We start from the raw sequence: 25,738 nt of genomic DNA, 5'->3' as shown, positions 1-25,738 counted from the left end.
CTGGTAAGAAGTGGATACTGCCACTTGATGAGTAACCCCATCCACTGACAAGGGATGTTCTAACAACTTCTAACTGTAAGACTTTCATAGTAATGCTGGTGGTATCTGAGACCTGGAGTGTACACAGGTACCATAACAGTACAAAATATATAAAATGACTTAAAAAATACTTCTTTCACATTGTTGTATCCACATTATCACTAAGCACCCATCTAAGTTTCTTATGTTACATATTGCAGCACTAAGAAACACCAAAAAAAGAACAATAAAGCCAAAGGGAAAGTTGCAGTTTCATTTCCTTACAAGCCAACAACCAAAAAAAGTGATTAATTACATGTTGGCTCACCAACCCTCTAAAAAAAATCAAGACCAAACAGCACAAGGATAATTTGTGGAAAACTTGCTCTCTAAAGTCTTCTGATAACTGAACCATTTAAAATTTAGACAGACTTATTCTATAATTTCCTCTTGTTTGACGTCTTTGGAAAGGGGGCAATGAGAAGGTCAGCCTATTTTTTCCAGAGTTTTATACAACTTTTATAAAAGGCTCTTGCTACATCCATTTAAAGAACATGTAGAGAATAACAGTGTTCTTCTATTCATCTTATTTCTCTTCTCCCAACTTGTGTTATTTTACAGCTTCTTAATATATAGGATACAAAATTTTTTCTTCACTAACAACATATACAGATGTGACTTGTCAAAAAGTATATAATACTCGGGACTACCCTGGTGGTGCAGTGGTTAAGAATCCGCCTGCCAATGCAGGGGACACGGGTTCGATCCCTGGTCCGGGAAGATCCCACATGCTGTGGAGCAGCTAAGCCTGTGTACCACAACTACTGAGCCTGTGCTCTAGAGCCTGCATGCCACAACTACTGAGCCTGTGCACCTAGAGCCCCCCTGCTCTGCAGCAAGAGAAGCCACCACAATGAGAAGCCCGCGCACCGCAACCAAGAGTAGCCCCCCACTTGCCGCAACTAGAGAAAGCCCGTGCACAGCAATGAAAGGCTCAACGCAGCTAAAAATAAATGAATGAAAATTTAAAAATATATTTATTAAAAAAAAGTATATAATAATTCTTTTTTACTCTTTGATGTAATATTCACTAATGTTGGGACTATTCAGAGATTTCCATTCTGTTACTTCAGGCTGACCTCAATATATTACATATGATGAGAAAAAAATTTTGTTCAATTCTAAATGATCTCATCTGACCATAGCAAAAGCATAATCAAGTGTTTTATGGCTAGGCCTTTCTGTTAACACTGGAAACCTAACATCCCTTTCTCATATATGGAAATAGGTTCAGATGACCAAAGTGGAATTAACTTAATGTGGGACAAGTGCTTTCAAAGCTTGAGTAATAAGAAAAATCACCTCGAGTGTTTGTTAAAATTACAGATTCCTTAGCCCCATCCTAGTAATTCTGAGGCCTGGAACTCAATATTTTTAAGAGCCCTAGCTGGGTCCTAAGATCCTGCAAACTTAGGAACTAGTCTTAGATGTGTTAGCAGTGGTGGTCAGACAGCAAAGACAGAAGACAGTTTTTATGTATTTTTATTGTAGTATGGCCAACATACAATAAACTGTTCGACTTGATATATTCTCACATATGTACACACCTCTGAAACAACTGCCACAATCAAGATAATGAACATATCACATATCCATCACTTCCCAAAGATTCTTACAGCTCTAATCCCTTCCTCCCAGTCCCCACTATCTCCAAATAACCATTAATCTGCTCTCTGCCACTAACATTAGTTTGCATTTTCTAGAATTTCACATAAATGGAATTATTAAAACTGTACATTTTGTCTAGCTTCTTTCACTCAGAATAACGATTCTGAGATTCATCCATGATATATTGACAGTTCATCCCTTTTCACTGCTGAACAGTAGTTCATTGTATGAATACAGCAGTTTACCCACTTACCTGTTGATGGACATTGAATTATTTCCAGGTTTAGCTACTAAAAATAAGGCTGCTATGAACATCTATGCCCAAGTATTGGTAAGGACATATGCTTTCATTTACCTAGGAGCAAAATGACTGGATATGGTATGTGCATGTTTAACGTTTTAAGAAACTGCCACACTGGGAATTGTCCCTGGTGGTCCAGTGGTTAGGAATCTGCTTTCCAATGCAGGGGATGCAGGTTCGATCCCTGGTCAGGGAACACAGGCCATGGGGGAACTAAGCCCACGTGCCCCCAACTGCTGAGCCCACAGGCCTCAACTAGACAGCCCACACACCACAACTTCAGAGCCCACGTGGGGCAATGAAGAGCCCTCGTGCCACAACTAGAGAGAAGCCCATGGGCCACAATGAAGATCCTGCGTGCCACAACTAAGACCCAATACAGCCAAAAATAAATAAATTTTAAAAAATTTATTAAGGATAAAATATCTCATACTTAAAAGAAAGAAACTGCAAAACTGTTTTCCGAAGTGTATGTACCATATTACATTACCATCAGCAGTATAAGAGAGCTACCGTTCTTCCATATCCTTGCAAAGACTTCAGTCTTCAATTTTAGCCATAGTAATGGGTGGGGAATGGTATTTTGTTGTGGTTTTAGTCTGCGTTTTCCTAATGATTAATGATGTTAATCATATTTTCATGTGCTTATTTTCCATTTACATATCTTCACTGGTGAAGTGTCTGTTGAAATATTTTGCCCATTTTTATATTGGGTTGCTTTTTTATTACAGGCTTCCCCTGCTATCTGAAAGTAGAGCATTCCTATGAAACCTTTTGTAAACAGAAATGCCATAAAGTGAGGCAGCAATTACTTTAGAACACATCTTACTAACACATGCACAATATAAATCGAGATAAATCACAGATGCTCACAAGCACAGTTCAAAGCCATGGTGGCTTGATGCTGAGATGCTGAGTGTAGTGTCTGGGGAAGGAGGTTGGTGGGGCCACTCTCACTGCCTGGGGTGCAAGATGCCTCTATAATGGCTGCTACAAAACAAACACTTGAATGCTATTTTTGCTTTTCACCTTCTTTTTTGTAAAACCAAAAAGCTTCTTTCGATTTCTCTTGGTTTGTGAAAACAGGTACTAACATAGGTCTTTTGTAAAAGCGAAGTGGCATAAAGCAAACTTTTGAAAAGTGGGGAATACCTGTACTGAATTTTTAGAGTTCTTTATATATTCTGCAAATATGTCCTTTACCAGATATATGACTTGCAAATATATCCTCTGAGCGTGACTTGTCTTCTCATTCTCTTAACACTACTTCAAAAAGTACAAGCTTCAAATTTTGATAAAGTCTAATTTGTTCTTTTACAGATCTTGAGTTGGTGTCTTGTCTAAGAAATCTTTGCTTACGGCAAAGCTCCGAAGATTTTCTTCTATTATTGTCTTCTAGAAGTTTTATAGTTTTAGGTCGTGCACTTAGGTCTGTGACTTATTTTGAGTTAATTTTTGTACATGGAGCAAGGTATAAATTGAAGTTCATTTGTTTTGTAGCTGGATATCCAGTTGCTCCAGGACCATTTGTTTAAAAGAGAATCCTTTCTCCATTGACTTGCCTTTGCACTTTTGTTGCAAATTAGTTGTCCATACATATGTGGGCGAAATTTTACATACTCTATTCTGTTCCACTGATCTACCTATCTACCTTAATCCCAATACAACTGTCTTGATTACTGTAATTTGAAATCAGACCCATAACTTTCTTTTTTCAAAGCTGTTTTGGCTATGGTTCTTTGCCTGTCCATATCAATTTTATCAATCTGTCAACTTCTACAAAAAAAAAAAAAATTAAAAGCCTGCAAAGATTTTCTTCGGAAATGTGTTGAATCTATAGGTCAACTTGGAGAGAACTAACATCTCAATATTGAGTTTTCTGGCCAACAAACAAGGTACACCACTCCACTTATGTAGGACTTTAATTTCTCTCAACAGTGTTTCATAGCGTTTTCATCATATAGGTCTTTCACAATTTTTGTCATATTTATTCCTAAGAATTTCATATTTTATGATGCTTTTATGTTTTTAAAAAACTTTAATTTCTGATTTTTATTAGTATGTAGAAATACAACTTACTTTTGTAAATTGATCTTATAACCTGTAATCTTTCTAAACTCATTTATTAGTTCTAGTAGCTATTTTGTATATCACATTGGATTTTCTTCATAGACGATCAAGTTGCCCACAAATAAAGAGTTACTTTTTCCTATGCAATATTTTCTTACCTTTTATTTCCTTTTCTTGCCTTAGTGCACTGGCTAGAACCTTGAGAACAATACTGATGAGAGTGGGTGCCCTTATCTTGTTACTGTTATTAGGTAAAAAGAATTCAGCCTTTTAGCATTAAGTATGATAACAGCTATAGGGTTTTGTTTTTGTTTTTGTAGATGCCCTTTATCAGACTGCTAGGAATTTTTACTAGAAATGAATTTTGGAATTTTTTCTAATACTTTTTCTGCATCTACTGAGGTGATCATATGGTTTTTCTTTTTTAATATGTTAATACAGTAAACTGCACTGCTTGATTTTTCAAATGATTGAAAAAGCTTGTAATTCTTGGGATAAAGCCTATGTGATCATAATATTATTTTTAAATACATTCATGGGTTCTAAACTTCTGTTTAATTTTTGCATCTGTGATCATGAGTGACAATGATCTGTAGATCAGTTTCAAGGTAATGCTGACTTCACAGAATGAGTTAGAAAGTATTCTCTCCTCAACTTTCTGAAATTGTATAGAATTTTTATTATTTCTTCCTTAAATGTTTGAAGGCATTCGGCAGTGCCCTAGAGTTTAATCTAGACCTAAAATTTTCTTTTGGGGCAGGTTTTTAACTAAATATTAAATTTTGGGGGAATTACCTGGCAGTCCAGTGGTTAGGACTCCACACTCTCACTGCTGAGGGCCTGGCTTTAATCCCTGGTTGGGGAACTAAGATCCCACAAGCCACGCAGCAAGGCCAGAAAAACCAAAAATTCAATTTTTATATGGCTATTCAGATTATCTACTCCTTGAGTGAGCTTTGAAAATTCTTATCTTCCAAAGAATTTGTCCATTTCACCTGTGTTTAAATTTATTGGGAAAAAGTTCATAATATTCTCTTACTATTAATACCTGTGAGAATCTTTAATGATATCATCTCTCTCATTCATTATATCGTTAATTTGCAACTTCTTTTCTTCCTGATTAGTCTGGCAAAAGAGTCATCATTAATGATATTCTCAGAGTTAAGCATTGGTTTCACTTGATTTTTGTCTACTGTTTTTCTGTTTCATATTTCACTGACTTCCATCTAATCTTTATTATTTCCTTTCACCTACTTACTTGGGAGTTAAACTGCTCTTCTTCTAGTTTCTTAAGGTGAAAACTAAGGTCACTAATTTGAGACTTTTCTTCTTTTCTAATATTGATGTTTAATAGTATACATGTCGCCCTTGAGCAGCATCCCCCAAATTTTGAAATGTGTCTTTACTTTCATTCAATTCTAAGTACTTTATAATTTCCCTTTTGGTTACTTCCTTGACACATGGGTTACTTGAATGTGTATTATTTAGTTTCTAAATATTTGAGGATTTTCTAGATTCCTTTTTGTTGTTGTTGTTTTAATTTATTTTTATTTTTGAGTGCATTGGGTCTTTGTTGCTGCTCGCAGGCTTTCTCTAGTTGTGGTGAGTGGGGGCTACTCTTCATTGCGGTGTGCAGACTTCTCGCTGTGGTGGCTTCTCTTGTTGCAGAGCACGGGCTTCAGTAGTTGTGGCTCATGGGCTCTAGAGCACAGGCTCAGTAGTTGTGGCACACGGGCTTAGTTGCTCCGTGGCGTGTGGGATCTTCCCGGACCAGGGATTGAACCTGTGTCCCCTGCATTGGCAGGCGGATTCTTAACCACTATGCCAGCAGGGAAGTCCTAGATTCCTATTTTTGATTTCTAATTTAATTCCATTGTGTTCACAAAACCCTACTTTGTGTGAATTAAATCCTTTTAAATTTATTGACTTGATCATGATCCAGAATGTGGTCTACCTTAGTAAATATTCCATGTGAACCTGCAGATATGCATTCTGCTGTTGTTGAATGGTGTGTTCTATAACTGTTAACTAGATCAAGTTGGTTGGTACTGTCATTGAAATCTATATCCTTACTGATTTTCTATTTTACCAATTACTACACAAGGCGCATAAAAATATGTTCAATTATCTTTTTAAAGGATTTAAGTAATGAGAAAAAAAAAACTGTATACATTTACCCATGCAGTTACCATTTCTGGTATTCTCTGTTCCTTCGTCAGACCCGTATTTCCATCTGGTTGGTTCCTAAAGGACTTCCTTTAACATTTCTTATACTGTGCATCTGCTAGTTATGAATTCTTTCAGCTTTTCTATTTCTGGAAAAGTCTTTATTTCCCCTTCAGTTTTTGAAAGATATTTTATCTGGATATAAAATTCTACATAAGTTTTTTCTTACAGTAGATGTTAAAGATGTTTAAAGATGTTGCTTCACTGTCTTCTCCCTTGCATGGCTTCCAGTGAGAAATTTTCCTGGTTCCTCTGTATATTAACATTCTTTTTTTTATGGCTGCTTTTAAGATTTTCTCTTTATCGCTAGTTTTGCGCAATTTGATTATAACGTGTAACGCATTAGTTTCTTCGTGCTTATTTTGTTTGGGGTTTGTTGAGCTCTTAGATCTGTGGGTTTATAGTTTTAATCAAATTTGGAAACATTTCAGTTATTTCTTCATTATTCTTTTAGTCCCCTACTGCCCCGCATCTCCAATGCATGCTTTTGTGGACCCCGATTACAACTATATTCAGCAACTGAAGTTGTCCCATAGGTCAATGAGAGATCCTTCTTCAAGAATTTTCTGTACCTTCTCTCTCCCATCTCTTGCTTTATTCCCATCTCAGACAAGAGGTATACCTCCTCCTATGCCAAACTATACCTTTACGTGGGCTTCTGAGCCCGTTCACCTATCATCTCTTGGACCTCCCCTCCAATAATCACAAGTCCATCTCTTTCTCCCCATTGCTTCCCTGCCTAAAAGTCACACCAAACAAACCCAGTAAAATAAAATACAACATTAACACAATAAAACCTCTCTTGATCCTGCCAACCCATCAAGCTACAATCCTTCCACTCCTTTTCATAGCTAAACTTCTTCAAAGTGTAATCTATTTATTGTCTCCACTTTCTCACCTCCCACCGAGCCCTTAACAATCATATCCATCTTTAATGATTTACTAAACCTGCCTGTTCAAAAGCCCTCAAAGATTTCCTCATCCTTTCTGATTACTGCAGATATGTTTAGAGACTAGACTCTCCTTGAAACTATTTCCTTCCTTGGTTTCTAAGACACAGCATTCTCTGGATTCTCTTCTTACCTTTCTGTTTTATTCATTGTTCATCTTTCCTTTCTCACTAACTAAAGTAAATATTCCCTACATTTTCTCTTGGCTTTCTTCTCTCTTTATATTCGCCACCTCTGAGATCAACAAACTCTCTTGTTTATTCTATCACACACTTTTACGAAGCTGATGTACAATTTCTAATATCCTGCTTCTATGTCTGTCCAGAATTCCAGACCTACATTCCACCCATCAGTATCCTGAACTTAACATGCCCCATAGCAAATCAATCATGTTTTCCCCTCAAACCAGACAGTCTACCTGTTGTCCTCAATTGTGTTGCATCTTTACAGTGCAAAGATTGCACTTACGTTTTCAGAAACATGGGCCCTGGGCACAAAAGCAGAGTAGGTATCTATGCAATATATCTAATACTTAAGAGGGAGACCTTAGGCCACAAATGTCAATTAATAAATCATTTACTCATAAATAACAACTGTAGTCAAAAGAACACATGGGATCTCTGAATTGAAGTCTGTAAGAGTGAGACAAGGAGAAAAATGAGGATTCAACATGGAAACAGAGGGGAGAAGAGGACAGTGTGAGGCCCTCCAAGATTCTTTTACACAGTCAAGTACACAGCTCTCTAAGGATAAGATTAACACTGCTACGCACACACACACACACAAACACACACACAACTTTAATTCTGTAAATATGGAAAACCTTCTAAAGGAAAATAATTAAGTCAGAGTTCCCCACTGCCTGTTCTGGGAAAAATGACTTGTGCCAGAAAATATAAGGCAGTGTGTGATAGGTGCCATTATTAGGTAAATAAAGAATTCTTTATGGGTGTCATTAAGTAGATACAATTCTCTGGGATCCAAAGATGATCAAATTAAATGGCACAGAAGCACCTGGTGAGTTTGGACTCAGCAGGAATTTCGGATTGGCTTAAATGCAGAATATAAGGAAACGTACAGTAGAAAATATAAAACTGAAACAAGAAGATAAGGAACAGAAGTTCTGAAAACCAAGGCTAAGGAGTTTGGATTTCTCTTTACCAATTCCTTTAATTAAGAGTTCACTCTGAAGATCAAAATATCATGGAGTAACATTCCAAGCAGTGGAAGCTTGAGTTTAATCGACTTTCATTAACTAAACAATTTTCACAAGTCTCCAAAACTAACACTATGCCGTACTCGAGGTACAGGCTTTATTAGTATATACCCCTTTCTGAATATCCAATTTTTGAAGCTATACTATTCTACGAATTTTAATTTTTCAGACACGTATTTTCCAGGCCTTTCCAATAACCACAGTGGAAATATGTATCTATAGAATTATGCTACTTTAAAAAAGCTTTACTGGATGCACAGTGGTGGGCCAGGCCCCTGGCGCACTGAGTGGAGGCAAGGGCCAGGGGCCAGGATCCAATTAATAAATTCACACAAGTGACCTTTAAAGAGTTCTTTTTAACAATTCTTCAGTGTAAACTATCACCTAAAAATCTTAATAATCCTTTATACTTATCACTGTGGCTAATACTTTTCTATTCCAGCTAAACAAATGTACCCAAGTGTACAATGACTATATAGAAAGTGCATTTTGACTGCATCAGGTATCAAATTCAGTACATGTCTGCTAACTCAACTTCAAAAATCCACAAACTTTAGGCACAGAGTGTCCTACGTGACCGAAAAGAGACCAAATCTGTCCTAGGATCTAATATTGGATGCCTACCAAGCCATCACACATATCTGCTATATATGGTACTTTCCTCCACTGTATCAGATGCTTAGACATTGCTCTATCAGAACACTGGGGCTATTTGAAAGGGATATTAAATAGAATGATAAGGACAAGGCAGGAAAGGAAAGGAAGGGTATGTTCACAAGGTCTCTTAAGGAAAATATCTATTCTCAAGGAGAGCCAAATACAGAAAATAAATTGAGTGCAACTACTTGATCACAAGACAGGAACTGTTCACTCTGAAAATATATTAACTGTTCCTAAAGTAAATCCATTTATTCCACATTCCCAGGAAATATTAGGACTATTTCATAAAACTAAACAATGTTTTCTTAATGTTAATAAAAGTAAACTTTAAATCTTTATTTCCTAAAGTAATGTCTGAATGATTTTTTCACCTCTCCAGCTTTTTTCTAATGTCTTTTAATCAATTCATCTTAACATGAATATTTAAATAGTAAGTCTAAGATTGTTGATGTGTAAAATGTGCAACCATAGTGGAAACAAATTAAATAATGGGACTCTTAAGTATTATTCTAAAATTAATAATGAAGAAATGGAATAAAATAGAAAGTTTTCTATTCTTTTAAAAATAATAAGCATTCTCTGAAAACTATAGCTCTCTCTGATACCACAGTAGTTCAGAAGACCACTCTTCATGGGCATATTATGAATGTGAGTTTCTCCTGCACAAGTCTCTTCAGGGTTGTGGCAGTGACTTTCCATGGCACTGGGCAAAGAGGAGCAATAAGAAGCACTCTGCAGCAAACAGAGTATCTGCATAACTACAGATTTCTCTCCTTCTTCTGGAGATAATCTCTAATGTTCACAAAAGAAATGTCAAGGAACACACTTTCATATGCCATGCACCCTAAAAACTGTTTGAATACCTTAAAGGATCTCCTCATTGCCATAAACCACACTGATAAGACTAACATGGAAGTCATTTCCTTGACTTGTTTTTGTCCCAAGAAAATGCTTTGTAAACACAATGTAATACCATAAAGGCAAGAAAACCACCAAGAAAAAACTCTTAATTGTGTATTCCTGATTGCATTCAGTCTCTTAATAGAAGGTAGCCTCTTACAGAATTATGTTAGCTACTATAACTAGCTAAATAATTCAAAGAAGACATAAATCAAGAAATCTATTTTCAAATAAAGGAAAAGAAAGTCACCAAAAAAGATTTATGGCAGTACCACATCTGATGAAAGCAGAATAAAAACAATATCCAGAAATTCTTAATAATGGCTATGATGATGTCATATCTTAGAATAATATTAGAGATTTATAACTAGTCAAATCTGGTTGTGCATATTTCCTAAGTTCAACAGTTAAAAGCTGATATTAACATTATAACAATCTTGACATAGTAAAATATTGAATCCTTCCAGTAAAAACTGTTAAAACACAACCCAGAAATGCAATGTATTATTTTTAAGACAGAAAACATTAATGTATTTCCAAATAAATCAGGGAGAATTTTTAACTATAAAGGAATGCAAAAATGTTAAGGGTCTTTTAAGGGCAGAGAAAATTTCCCTCCAAGGCAGTAATATCATTTGTTAGATGCTACATTAATAGCTAAAATATGTATTTTACATGTGTAGATATTCTGGGGGGAATGGGGTTACATTACTTATTTTGCATTTGACTCTGAATGAAGTTTTACAGCCCGAAAGTACAATATTAAATGTAGCTTTTTAAAACCCCAATTTAATCCATAAAGGAAAAGTGGAAGCACAGCATAACGATTATGTATACACAATTCAATACAAATGTTAAAAAGCAATTTAACATGTGTGCTTCAACATAAGAATTCAAAAAATACTCAATCCCACAAAACAGAAAGGCAGGATTTTTACACTAAATAGCCCCATCACAGTCATAGGAAACAGAACAGTATTCCCATTCCTTTCAATCTCAATTATCCAAGGCAAAAGATATTTAGGGGAAAAATACATTTTAAAGGAAATGAATTTATAAGAATCTAAAGAAGAAAAATCTTTACATTTTAGGAGTTGACCATGTTAAACGTAAATCAATGTGGGTAGTCTCACCATCACATTCTAAGTACAGCTCAGAAGAACTTGGGTCACACAGACATTTCAAGTAGGTTTATGCCAAGACATGCTAAAAGTGGTGATGATTTTAAAGTAATTCTCCTGTTAAGGCAAGTTCTTACACAAAATATGTGAACTGTTGCAAAATTTGTAAAATATCATAATTGTAAGAATAACTAATTCTAAGTATGATTTTGAAATATTTGCTTAACCAAGCCATATATCCTCTATATGGAATTTACCAGCTAATACAGCACAGTGTACCCAGCTGAAGAGATGCAGATCACATTGCTTAGAAATGTATTATTAACTATAGTCTCATTAGTTGAAGTGTATCATCTAATTTTCACTCTGGAGTTCCTGTGAAATATGCGATCATAAGTGTTATAAAAAATAATTCCTAAAAAAAATTTCCTATTACTGCTTAAATATACAATGGAATACTTACATAGAAATAAGCAAATACATTAAATTAAGCATGCATATTTTGGGGGCTTCCACTGTGCAAGCTAACAGTACTACTGGCCATCTTGCATACCCCTCTGAAATATTACTTATCAATTCCTTTTTCTAAGAGAATAATCAAACAATTCCCAATCTCCTTGAATTTACATGGCATCTTTGTATTATAGACTGCCATCTAAGAAACACCTTCTATTTCCTACCCGTTAAACTAGTTTTGGGTTCACCACAACTGCCACCTCATTTCTGTTAAGGCAACTATGCTATATTTCCATGAGTAATAAAACCATAAAATTTTAAAATCAACCATTAAAAAGAATATTAACATTCCAAAGAGATGAGTGAATTAATCTTTTAAATCAAATATGGAATGATATTTTCAAAGAAGATGTGAGGAAAGTTTCTTTTACTTTTCTGCATTCAAAAATATTCAGATGCAGGCTTTTCTACTAAAGGGGTGGATTTGAAAACCATGTAGCTCTAATTCAACTGATACTATGTTTTTGAACTATGTTCTAAAACCAAAGTTAAACTCAATTTTTTTCCCCATGAAAACGGCTTTGCTTAATGTAGAAACTGGTAAAGAATCCCACCTACAATTCAGAACTTCTGAATAAAGATTTGGCAACCTGAAAAACAAGCACCTGAGTATAACTGGTCCTTACTGTCATTCAATACAGCAGCTGTTTGCTAGCCTAAATCAAGCTCTGCTTTCCTTTTTTTTAAACATCATTTGAGAAAAATAAACATCAAAAACAAAAAAAGCAACCCCTCCTTCCCCCAAAAAGAAGTCCAGGTTCTCTTTAGATAACTATGAGAACTATGTAAGTTGCTTGGCGTATTTGTATTGCTTTACTTGGAATTTTAACTTCTTGACATTAATGTTAGAGAAGTTTTATTTTATTATCACAGCTCTGGAAGAACAGACTAGGCCTAGTTTCCCACTGCTATACAAGCTGAACCCTCAGGGCTCTGTGTCTAAGAATCAGGATTTATTCCTCCCACCTCCACCCATTCTCCAAAAGGCCCCATGACTCTGGCTGGGAAAGACTGTGGCAACAAAGTTTCCATCCACTATTAACTTTTGCAGCTGCTCCATGAAACAGAAAACATCCTTCGCATCATCACTCATATCTATTCTGCCCATCTCACAAGTGTCAGATAAGCTTTTTTTTTTTTTCTTTTCAGAGAGTAGTTGATTTTAAATTAAGTTAAAACGAAGTATTTTGAAGATATGCATAATGAAAGACCTTCACTTACAGGAAAAAAGGTTAAAAACTATATATGTAACTTGCTCATTCACATCAAGTGAGCACATTTCATCAAAACACGTGGTATGCAGAAAGGCACAATATATCAAATAGCTAACCTAGCTCCTGAAAAAGAAAGAAAAAATTAAATTAAAAGACTATAGGGCTTCCCTGGTGGCGCAGTGGTTGAGAGTCCGCCTGCCGATGCAGGGGACACGGGTTCGTGCCCCAGTCCAGGAGGATCCCACATGCCGCGAAGCGGCTACGCCCGTGGGCCATGGCCGCTGAGCCTGCACGTCCGGAGCCTGTTGCTCCACAACGGGAGAGGCCACAACAGTGAGAGGCCCGCGTACCGCAAAAAAAAAAAAAAAAGACTATAATAACAAGAGAGGGTTCCTCCCTTAACAAATCATTTCAAGGATTTTAAATTGGAAGATTAGTTTTTCAATAAGGAAATCTTAGGTAATTTCAATTACTGAGTATAGTGGATTGAATGGTGGCCCCAAAGATATGTCCACATTCTAATCCCCGAAACCTATAGGTATTACCTTATATGACAAAAGATGTGATTAAGTTAAGGACCTTAAGAGTAGAAACATATCCTGGATTATGAGATAAATCCTAAATGCAATCATATGTATCACTGTAAGAGACAGGTAGAGGGAGTTTCGAGAGACAGACACATGGAGGATAAGGTGGTATGAACATGGAGCAGAGAGATGCAGCCACAAGCCAAGGAGTGCCAAGAGCCACCAGAAGCTGGGAGAGGCAAGGATGGTTTCTCCCTTAAGGTCTCTGGAGGGAGCACGGCCCTGCCTACACCCTGATTTCAAACACGTGGCTTCCAGAATTCAACTGTGAGAGAATAAGCCTCTGCTGTTTTACCACCAAGGTTGCTGCAATCTGTTACAGCAGCCACAGGACACTAATATACTGAGGGAAATTGTGTATTAAAAGAGTAGTTCTTAACCCACACAAGCTTAGTAAAAGGGAAACCCTATATTATAAATAAAATATATCACTGAGACACAAGATATAATGATATGGTAAGCCCAATTTTTATAGCTGAAACTTTGAAGCAAATTACTCTATAAAATTTTACATGTAACACTAACAGATATTGAGTGATACAGGGGGGCCTTATAAGCAGAAGTTTTACCTAATCTCTAAATATTCAGCTATGATAATAAAGTGCATTAAGCAAGAGATAGGGAAATAAATTAATTTTCCAAATCAAACTAAAAAGTGGCAGAAATTAAAAACAATTAAAATGCCTACAAAATACACGCAAGTAACTGTGGCTTCTGAAACTATACATCACTAAGTTGAAAGGATCCCACTATATGATCTGCTTGAATAGACAGAACCACCCAGAAACTGACAAAAAGGAAGAGAGTGTGACATCTGGGGAACTGTAAGTTACACAGGCCATAAAACTGGGAAGAGGTCGTTTGAAAAAAAGAAAACAATAAATCTTTACTATCTGACAGCCACCTGGTCATTCTGAGACTTGAAAAAACCTAACTTCAGGGCTTCCCTGGCGGCGCAGTGGTTGAGAGTCCGCCTGCCTATGCAGGGGACACGGGTTCGTGCCCCGGTCCGGGAAGATCCCACATGCTGCAGAGCGGCTGGGCCCGTGACCCATGGCCACTGAGCCTGCGCATCTGGAGCCTGTGCTCCGCAACGGGAGAGGCCACAACAGTGAGAGGCCCGTGTACTGCAAAAAAACAAAAACAAAAACCTAACTTCAATATCATCACCTTTAAAACTGGGATAGTGTCTACCTATCTCATAGTGTTAATAGCCCCTTCACAGGTTATCATGAGGATGAAATGAGATTACACACAGTGATGGGCCATGGTTTGGGTCACAAACTAGCTGACAGTTAGAAAACTAACTATACTTGCTTTCTGAATAAAAAACTTCGGGGAACAGTTATCAGATTAAAAAAATTGAAAAACGTTTTAAAAGCATTTGGAGCCTCCTCCATTCCGCTGATATCTGGGGGTCCCAGTACTTACCACATCACTAGCACTGGAGAATTCATTATTAACCAGACTTTCAAGAGCCATCCACCGAACCGGCCTGTTTTCGTTGTCTCCTAGACAATGATAGTCCATAGGGAACAAGTCTCTGGAGAGGGCATTGTCTGTGATCTTAACTTGAAGTGTGTCATCAATGCTGAAAAGTAGATATGAATATCAAATACAATTGAATACTGAAAAAATATGGACCACAATCACTCATAAATACAACACAGTTCCCACCGTGACTCCTGGAGAGAACCCAAATTCAGGGAACACTAAATATCAAATGACAGTGACAAGCTTATGGCACCTACACACAGTTCCTAGCAGCCAGGTCTTTGTGGATGACTTCCCTTCTGGCCAGATAGCTCATTCCACAGGCAATCTGAATAGCCATGTGGACCAGGTCTTGTTGAGAAATTGCCTGTAGTAACAGAAAGTGACAATGTCTGCAGTTAGCACAAAAACTTTGATGGTAGTTATTTTATTCCACAATCTTACTCCATCCCAAAATACATCTACACACTAAGTTTTAAAAAGCTACTTCTTGACCAAGAACATGTTCCCATAGCTTCCTATACTTATACCTACTACAGTCCTTATCATTCTGTACCGTAATTTACCATTTACTTCACTCTCATCTGTTAGGTGTATCTCCCCAACATCCAGCATATACAGTAGCAGCTAAATAAACATCTGTTCAATGAATGCTGAATTCTAAGGGTAATATTTCAAATGTTTATTATTCAATAACTTGTTCTTTTCTTTTACAATATTAAGCTTTTATTAGGAGGTTACCCCCCGGGGACCATTTTCAAACTAATGCTAGTTTACAGCTCTCTCTGATGTGCTCCTCTAGAGCTAATGTGCCAGGACTGTAGGTTGAGGAATGAAATTCTTCTCCAGGTGATGCTGGTGGGCTCTGGCTGCCAACCACTTGCTGGAAACCCTGGCTACCAAATTATCACCGACAATCTACACCTCCAGCTACCACCAGCTTTTTTTTTTTTTTTTGTACAACATGGACCAAATGGCTCTGTAAGGTCTATTTCCATTCCTAGAAGGGAGATCTAGTACAAGTACCTTCAAAGAGTTATGAGGAAAATGACTGAGATGGTGTCACAGAGGGTTTGAGGTGATTATGAATAATACACAATGGTTATACACGGAAAACCTTCAGCATCAGCAGAGTGTAAGCCTCAAGACAGGAATCACAAACCATCTCTCTCTAAATCAACAGATTAGCAATATCTTCTGGTTCAACCTTGAGTTTCTTTTTACAGGCTTCTAAACAGTTTATATATAGGAATGTTAACATCTACCTTCAAAGATATTAGAAGCTACTGGTAAATAATTGGTATGTGGGCAAATATTTCTCACCTGTGGATTATTGGCCTCTACTAATTTGCACTGCCGTAAAAACAATTTAAGATTCCCCCAATTCATGTAAGGCAATATCACCATAGGCTTTTCTCCTTCTTCTATACAGACATGGGTAATAGGAAGAAGATTTCTATAAAATAATAAAAAATCAGGAGAAACACAAGTGAAATCTGAAACTTCAGGGGGTTATTTTTAACAAAAAGTAATAAAATAAAGATAACCTAAAACAAAACAAGAAAATCTCAAACTTACTTAAAAACATAACCATTAAAAACGTAAAATTATAAATGCTCTTAGACTGGACTTTAATGTTTTCCACATACCCACTTTCTTGATAGGGAAAAATTATAAACTCAGAAATTGTTTCCTGTGGACTAGATTCTCTTAAGACACACTCTAGCCACACTAAATCTCTACTCTAAAGGGTAATAAAAGGGACCTAAAAAATGAGTTGATCATGAGCATATGATAACAGCCCATTTGGTTCATTATCACGCTTAAAAAAGAAAAAAAAAAAAAAAGGGCCCCAACGCAAGTCTGCAGAAAAGAATATGATGATCAAGAGCATGAAACTGTCACAAAAAGCCAAGAAGTTCTTAGCAGGTCACATGGGATTTCTAAATCCTAAATTTACCATTTACTGTCTGTGTGACCATCTCTCTTGGCCTTAGTTTCCATACCTCTAACATGGGGATCCCACCAGCCATACAATGTTGCTGTGATATACAAATAAGGCCAAGCATGCAGTAAAAAAAAAATCTTGTTCCTTTTAAAATCTCCATGGCACACATACTTTCATCCTATTGCCTAATGACACCTCTTCCATCGGTACCTGGAAATAACCGTTAATTTTTCCCAAGGCTATGTAACTTTTTACATAATTACCTCATTTCCCCCACTAAGCTGAAAATTCCTAGATGGCAAAAACTAAAGTGAACTCCTTTTTTACACCCAATGTTTTGTATTCTGTGCCACAGAAATAAGCATTTAATAAATATTTGGTAAGTAACACCAAACAACAAGCTGAAAAACATTCCTCCTCCTTAACTTGGAAAATTCTGCCTCTAAGGATATTAATAAGGAAATATTATTAAACATATGAAAGCTATATGAACAAGGATAGTTAATGCAGTATTAATAGTAAAAGCTGCAAACAACAAGGCTGTCCAAAAGTAAGGAAGTACAGCCAAATAATAGGATAGTATATAACAATTAAATAGTCACAAAGGGATGTTACAAGAATATGAGTAAAAACTTACTTATAGGAAAGCAAGATACAAAATTCACATATGCTTGCAGGATAATTACAAGTATGGGGGCAAATACAACTCTGCACAGAAGTATGCCAAGAGTTGTTTTTGAGTTGCGAGACTTTAGATCATTTCTACCTTGCTTTTCTGTATTTCCTAAATTGTCTCAATTGAGTATGTATCTCTTTTAAAACCACAGTCACACGATTCTGGCCTAACAGTGCAGAAGTGAAAGCTGTGGGGCCCCCCGCCTGCTGTGCAGGAGTTACTAACAGGGAAAGCACTGACCCTGAAGAGCCGGGAAAATGAGGACTCAGAGATCAGTAAACCTGTATGCGGCAACTTCTCTGTAAGGCTTCTGCTTGCCTTACAGCCCAAGAGTGGCAGTGATGATTAGTCCCACTTTACAGGCGAGGGAATCCATGAAGGTGGTAAGGGGTGAGGTAATTTGCCAAGGACAAACAGCCAGCACATAGTGGAAAAAATTCAAATCTTCATCTGATTATAAAAACCTTGTGTTTTCCACTGGATCACTGGACATTCCCTCCCAGGGGAGCAAGACAGAGCCTCTTTTCACACCAAGACCCACACATACTAAAATGATTAGAGCACGAGGATGGAGGGAGGGGGAACTGGAGGAAGGCAGTCAAAGGTACAAACTTCCAATTATAAATAAGTACTAGGGATGTACTGTACAACCTGACGACTATAGCTAACACCGCTGTGTGATATACAGGACAGTGGGTAGGAGAGTAAATAAATCCTAAGAGCTCTCATCACAAGGAGAAAATTTTCTTTCTTCTTTCTTTCCCTTTTATTGTATCTATATGAGAACATGGACATTAGCTGAACCTACTATGGTAATCATTTCACAATATATGTAAATCAAACCATCATGCTGTATGTTTTAAACTTATACAGTGAGGTATATCAATTATTTCTCAATAAAAGTGGGAAAAAATGACTACAGCAGGTGTGGACTCAGGTTTAACTGAACCTACCATGATTTCAGGAGTAATATGAAGAGCTGCCCAATCTCTTTAACCCTCCCAAAATTATTTCTCTGCACCTTTCCTCATGACTGAAATTCACTGAGCAAAGTTAAAGGAATCTGACCCAAACACAGGAAGTTTGCTGGATGAGATCAAATCACTTATTCTATCACCAGAGGATTAAAAGCCCTCCGGGAGAAGTAACAAGCTGCATGAAAATGTTTCAAGGAATAAATGGCTGCTCTTCATTCTGCCCAGTTTATAAAGGAAAGGAAGATAAAGAGGAAGATATGGGATCCGTAAGAAGAGCGGATGAGGCAGAAGCAGGTGCTATAGAGGAAAGGCAGGTTCTGCAGGGACTTGAGGCAAGAACTGGTCCAGTTCTCAGTCTTGCCGAGCGTGCCTGCAGAGTGAGAGCCATGAGGCATTCAGCAAAGTGCCCATCATCAGGCACCCTTGGGCCAGTGGAGAGTCAAACTACAAGCAGAAATAGCTTGAGTACTTGTACTTTTTATAAAGCATGTCTGATGGAATTTAAATAAATCAACAGCTATCTTTTATTTATACAGCTATTTTAACTTATAATAAAAATTATTCTCAAAAATTCCAGTGGAAAAAGGAATGAAAAGAAAGAATTTCAAGATGCTTTAAAATATTTCAACACTTTAAAACTCTTAATCATGGAATGTTAAAACATGAAGTAAACATGATGAATTACATACCAAAACTAGTTTTTTAAAAAAGGTAAAATCAGAAACTAGATGTCATTTCTTGCTGAGTGTATTGAGTTTGCTTGATAAATTCTATAATATGATCACTGAAGATCATTATTTCTTTTTTAATTTTTTTTGCGGTACGCGCGCCTCTCACTGTTGTGGCCTCTCCCGTTGCGGAGCACAGGCTCCGGACGCTCAGGCTCAATGGCCATGGGTCACAGGACCAGCCGCTCCGCGGCATGTGGGATCTTTCCGGACCGGGGCACAAACCCGTGTCCCCTGCATCAGCAGGTGGACTCCCAACCACTGCGCCACCAGGTAAGCCCATTATTTCATTTTTAACCCTCATGCCTAGCAGTGTTCCAAGTGCAAAATGGGCACTTAATGAATGAGAACGTATGCATACACAGAGCCATGAACAGTCTAGACATCAGGGGTCAAAAGAAATGTGTCATAGGCCCTAGTCCCCTTAAAAATGAAATAAATTGCTACAGTGAGTAGAAAGAACCATATACTTTCTACATATTGACAATGTGTTTTGCTCATTAAAAACCAGGAGTCCTGGTATGACTTTATGATGAGGAAGAACAATTAACCAGGATCAAACCATAACTTGCCTTTAGAAGACATTCCCTAATCACTGAACGTACAGTAACAAATAACCCTAATTCAGTATAAGTCATCCCATTCCACCACCTAAGTGTATCCTGGGGCTACTAATTCATCCTAGTTGGATGCTGGAAAATCCTATAGCTTAAAGCTGCCTGAGAAAATGCTGCAAATGCTTGCTCTGAACATTTTTCAGCCAAAGCACCTTTGGGCTACTGTGGATATAAAACTGCTTCTTGAGAAAATCCTGGCTTTGTCTATACCCCTGCCACCCACTTCTGTGCTGATGTGGTACAGACCTTTCATCAAGGTAAGAACACTAGCTAAGTACCTAAGTACTAGGTTAACATTACATACTAGTATTAAACACTCTGGTTCTTCCCACTAGGGTCAGCATAATAAATCAAGTACTCCGAACATTGTCAAAAAGGACATTCCCAATTGATCATTACCCAGTTCTTGCTTTGTTACTCAGAGGAAACAAAATGTGTGTTTTTTTTTTTTTTTAGAAAATATAGTCTAAAGGGTCAGTTATCTATCCATTCCTCTGCAAATGACTTCTATTCTTGGAATGAATCAGTGAATCAGGTCAATGGAAGGTAACATTCTTAAATCACATGACTTTAACCCTTCAAAAGGACATCTTTAGTCCCTCATTACTGTGTGGTCAATTTTTTTCAGAGGTCTCTGGCTTTTTTATTTTCAATGAAACTAAAAAGTACATCTGTTCATTGTCTTAATCAATGTCCCAAGTATATGATAAAGCTAATGACATCTGTCCCAGAATGTGAAACCAGAAAAAGTTTTCTCCCCAAGAAACATGTACATTTCCTTCCATTCTAATACTGAGATGTATCAAACTTTGTTTCCTTCAGCCTTGCTTGCCCAGAAGCTAAGAGTTGTTTTATGTTCAATCACAGTAAAAATAATTGTCTCCTTAATGTTGGCTTATTTGTCTTCTTTTCCACCATCACAATGCCAAAAAACTCAATTTCATTTTCATTACCATTTTATTCATCTTACTATAGCTGCCTTCTTTTTAGGTTCTCAAATTCTTTTGACTATGAACCAAAGTATAAATAAAATTCAAAAATAAAACTCTGCATAGTCATCTTATTTTTTGGCAGAACTCAAGTAACTGCTCAAAGTACACAGAAATTACAATGCATAATGTCTTTTGCACACATCGCTTTCTATCTTTTTTTTCCAGAAGTCCATAAATATCTTCCAACAATGATGGTCACCATTCCGTTTTTTAAACATATGTGATCAAATTTTCAGTAGGCACACAAATTAAGCTGTCTGTATAGTGCTTTAAAACAACAACAACAAAAACCTTGCCCAAATATTGATACTGCACATTGTGATACTATAATTACGCCCTTTTTGGCTCAGAAGATAGAATCTCTTATTATAGCTCTGTGAAAAGGGCTGATATAAAGCTTTTTTAAAAAGTTCTTCATATACAGAACTGTAAGTATTTTTTAAAAATCATACTGCAAACTAATGATAAGAGACTGGTTAAATAAAATGTGGTGCATCCATTCAATGAACTACTATGCAGTCTTTTTAAATGTGGATGTGAATTTATAGTTACTTACATGAAAAGTTAGACACATTGTTTTGCCATATATCAAGAAGTGTGTTAACCTTGTTAAAGATAATGGTATTGTGATTATATAGAAAAATGTCCTCAACTTTTTGGAAAATGCATGCTGGAAATGCATTGAAAGTGCTAAGATATCCAATTTAGTTTAAAATATTTCCACACTTGCAAATATCTATCTATATCTACCTAAATAGATGATAGATACATAAACATGCACAGCAAAAATGGCAAATGTTAACCACCAATGTATTCAGGAGGTGGGCTTACTGGTGTTTATTATTCTTTTCTTTGGTACTCTACATGTTCAACATTTCATAACAAATATTTCTTAGCATATGTATATCATTATCCTACTTTTTAAAGGGAAAGATGCACATAAATATAAACTCTTTCCTGAAAGCTCAGCTATAATTATCCAGATGTGGGCTTACATACTCTTCTTTATATTTTACTGTATTTTAAAATTTTGTGCAATGAGCATGCATTTCACTTTTATATTCAGGAAAAAAACAAATTAAGCTATTCCAGAAATGTTTTCTATTAACAGCACATTACAACATTCTTAAAAATGTAGCATACAATGCTACCATGCTTAACACAATGCTGGGTGGTTTCTCCTCTCACCTGTGATGAAGACCTCGTAGCTTACAACTTTCAGTGAGCATCATTGTCACCTGAATTTCAGAAGCTTGATCTACATAAAGAAAAAGACACTGTCATATATAGTATGATAATATTATACATATGACATCAATATTTTCTGGTATTAGTAAGTAACTATCTCAAACTGTATGGTAAATTTCATCAAAAGTTACAGGCAAATCTAAATAGGTCTAGCCTAAAATTCTATTGTAGTAGATAGAGTCTCATTGACAAGGTCAACATTTACAGATGCCATTAAGGATAAGTTTGACTACATAAAAATCAGAAACTAAGTAAGGTTCCAGAAACAAAGCAGACAAAGTAATAACACTGGAAAAATATCTGTAACACATAAGGCATATAAAGGGCTGATTTCGTCTTTTCCCCCCTTCTTTAAAGAACTCATACGATAAGAAAAAAATCTGAAAAAGAGGCAAAGGATATTAACATATAGTTTACTAAAAAAACAACACAAATGACCAGGAAAATTAAAAAAACGACTTTCTGCTTCATTCCTCAGTAAAGAAATGCAAATTAAACGAGGAGATGCCATTTTCCTCATCAGATTGGAAGAGACAAAAAAGTCAGCTACCTGTCAGTTTGGGCAAGAGTGTGAGGAAACAGGCTCATCCACAGTATCTTGGGTAGGTGGGGGAAACAACATCTAACAAAATTTTTAATACCTTTTACCATCATCAATCCCACTGCTAAGAGTCTACTCATAAAAGCTCATCTATATATAACATAACAAGAATACTGTTCAATTATAACAACAAAACAACTCAAAACAACCAAAGACCAAAGTGCCCATCACAGAGAACTAGTTAAATTAGCATGTAAGAATAATATGCAGCTACCTTAAGAAAAAAAAGTCAGATTTACATGTACTGACAGGAAAATCTGCAAGACATATTAAATTTTAAAAGCAAGATGAAAAACTGTGTTTGTGCGATCAGTTATATTTCAAAATCAAATTTATTTGGAAAATTAGATATATTTGGCTGTGTTTTTCTTCTTACTCACAGAGGGAATCATAGGAAATTGTTTACGGTGGTTACTTTTAGAGATGCGAGAATTTACATTTTGCACCTTTCTGTCCTGTTTAAACTTTCTAACCTTACAAACATAGAATTAGAAAAAAATGACCACAGGAGTTCTGACTGGAGATTGTGGTGCATTTTATTGTTTTCTTCTTCTTACCTCTATGTGGTTAAACAAACAAAAAGAACTACTATTATATTGGTAGAAAAAGATTTAATTTTCATATAATAGCCCAAATTAGCATGATTATTCCATTTTATTTTTAGCTTCTGAACTCATGGTTTTTGGTCCAGGTAACAAACAGAACTAAAATTGGCTTTTAGTTCAATGTTTTTGAAATAAAACATGATAATGCAATTTACCAATATCTTTAGTCTGCACCTTCAAAAGAATTTGAAGCCATTAAATATTTGCACAAATCTACAAGGATGCCTTCTCTTATAGGGACCACTATTTTAATAAGTATAGAAGATTTTCTCCCCTGTCTGAAAAGAACATTTCCATTAAGTGAATAGTATATTTTCATTATAAAATTGAATATGAGTTTTAATTTTTTTAAATGGTTTTTAAATATCAAAAACAAAATTAACAGTATACCCTTAAAAATACTTTCAAAGAAGCCAATAATAGATTTGTATGTCAACAATTTAAAAAATCGTAATAATAATTTATAGATCTTCTGATCAATGCAGTACGAGGCAGAAGAAGATAGAAAGATGGGCAAAGCCAAGATCCACCTCCCAGCCCTACCTAGTAAAATGCTAAACCAACAGTAAAATCCAGACCTCTAAACTCAGGCACCATGATTATACACTCATTCCTTAAAAGTGGAGCTGTCAAAGCTGAGAAATAGTAAATTTCATTTACTTCCAAGACTAACCCGTGGAATCACTCCCTCTCTCATTACGTGATATTAGTGTTCCCTTTCCAGACAGCTTCACTTAGTTAAAACTTTTGTAGGAATACAAAATGGGTAGACAAAAAGCCAAGGACTTGGAATACTTGCTACTTCTTTGAAAAAGCACTTTACCTCAATGTCTGCTGAAATAAACTCTAGTTGTTTAAAAACTGCTTAAAATTTAGGAACATTTAGTAAATGGCAGAATATACCTTTTTACTCTTTCTGTAATCTAAATATGTGGCCTCTCCCGTTGCAGAGCACAGGCTACGGACGCGCAGGCTCAGCAGCCATGGCTCACGGGCCCAGCTGCTCCACGGCACGTGGGATCTTCCCGGACCGGGGCACGAACCCGCGTCCCCTGCATTGGCAGGCGGACTCTCAACCACTGCGCCACCAGGGAAGCCCTGGAAGGATCTTTTTGGAACTGAAAACTAGTAATAGTCGGAGGTCTGTACCCATTTGGTAAGAGTTTACCTTCTTGTCAACTGGTGCAGAGATCCAAGTAAAATGAAAGGTAATTTCAGGATGTGTCATTTTTTGCATAATTTTTTAAGTTTTTAACTTTGATAAGCATGTTCTATTAAGCCAGGGACACTTCAGCTGGATAATGAGCTAAGGAAACTTTGGAGAAAAAATAATTTTATACATTTAGTAAGAAAAAATCATTTTCCTGGATACCTTACCCAGTCTGGTCCTAGTCTTATAATTTTAAATACTGAAAGGTCTATCTTTAAGATGTATATATTTGAAAAGAATACTATACAATAATTTACATTCTAAAAGTTACAAGAACAAAATGATTTTTACAAAACCCTACTTATTTCTAATTTGTAAAAAATTAGAAGCTATAAAAAAAACAAGAACTTAATACGAATAACCTCAAATTAATTCATTTATTTCATGGAATTCAATTTCACAATATTCACTGTGTGAAATTCAGATTCCTAATTTCAATCTCTGGAAATTTATATTGGGATATCCATTAAGTCTCTGTGAAAAATGATAACTTTTAAGAAGCCAAACTCCAATTTCCTGCTTATGCCTAAAGGCAAAGGTAGGGACTTCCCTAGTGGTGCAGTGGTTAAGACTCCACGCACGCTCCCAATGCAGGGGGCCCGGGTTCGATTCCCATCAGGGAACTAGATCCCACATGCATGCCACAACTAAGAGTTCACATGCTGTAACTTAGAGTTCGCATGCCGCAACTGAGGAGTTGGCGAGCTGCAACTAAGGAGCAGGTGAGCCGCAACTAAGGAGCCCATCTGCTGCAACTAAGACCTGGTGCAACCAAATAAATAAATAAAATAAATATAAAAATAAATAAGTTAAAAAATAAAGGTAAAGTAACTGATCTTTTAAAAAATTATTTTTGCATTTTTAGCTGTACTTCTAATTGTATAGCATGTAACAAAGCATACATATTTGTGAAAGAACTTTGTCAACTCTACGTAGCTTCAATTAAAAAATAACATTCCAAAAGAATAAATCTCAGAGACACTCAATCATGTGGAGTTATCTAACAATTTTAAAGCAAATACCGTGGTCAGTGCACTTCCTCTGTGTTTCCCACGCAAATCATGACCACATCTTGGCTAAGGACTCACTATGCTTTCTCTTGTTTCCGTCTAGCTCAGAGAGAACATTATAATTACAGTGGTAAGACAGAGAAACAAGCAAGTGACTACAATTCAAAGGTACACGGAAAGAGAAA

General features: G+C 36.4%; 1 protein-coding gene across 4 annotated transcripts in view; it reads right to left on the bottom strand.

Moving 5' to 3' along the window:
• Positions 1 to 25,738, bottom strand: part of RYK (receptor like tyrosine kinase) — a 94,562-nt gene that overhangs the window by 6,398 nt on the left and 62,426 nt on the right. For all 4 annotated transcript variants that reach the window (XM_022582529.3, XM_022582530.3, XM_089911127.1 and 1 more), the window contains 4 exons: positions 22,068 to 22,137; positions 16,265 to 16,397; positions 15,199 to 15,308; positions 14,879 to 15,038 (listed from right to left, as the gene is read on the bottom strand). In XM_022582529.3, the coding sequence (XP_022438237.1) occupies positions 14,879 to 15,038; positions 15,199 to 15,308; positions 16,265 to 16,397; positions 22,068 to 22,137 (473 nt within the window). The remainder of the gene's footprint in view (positions 1 to 14,878; positions 15,039 to 15,198; positions 15,309 to 16,264; positions 16,398 to 22,067; positions 22,138 to 25,738) is intronic.

The sequence above is a fragment of the Delphinapterus leucas genome, chromosome 4, assembly GCF_059928025.1.
Source record: "Delphinapterus leucas isolate spDelLeu-1000000601 "Yukka" chromosome 4, BTC_Dleu_Yukka2, whole genome shotgun sequence".
Lineage (NCBI taxonomy): Eukaryota > Metazoa > Chordata > Mammalia > Artiodactyla > Monodontidae > Delphinapterus > Delphinapterus leucas.
Note: the sequence above shows the minus strand (reverse complement) of the source record. Positions and strands in the feature narration are given on the sequence as shown.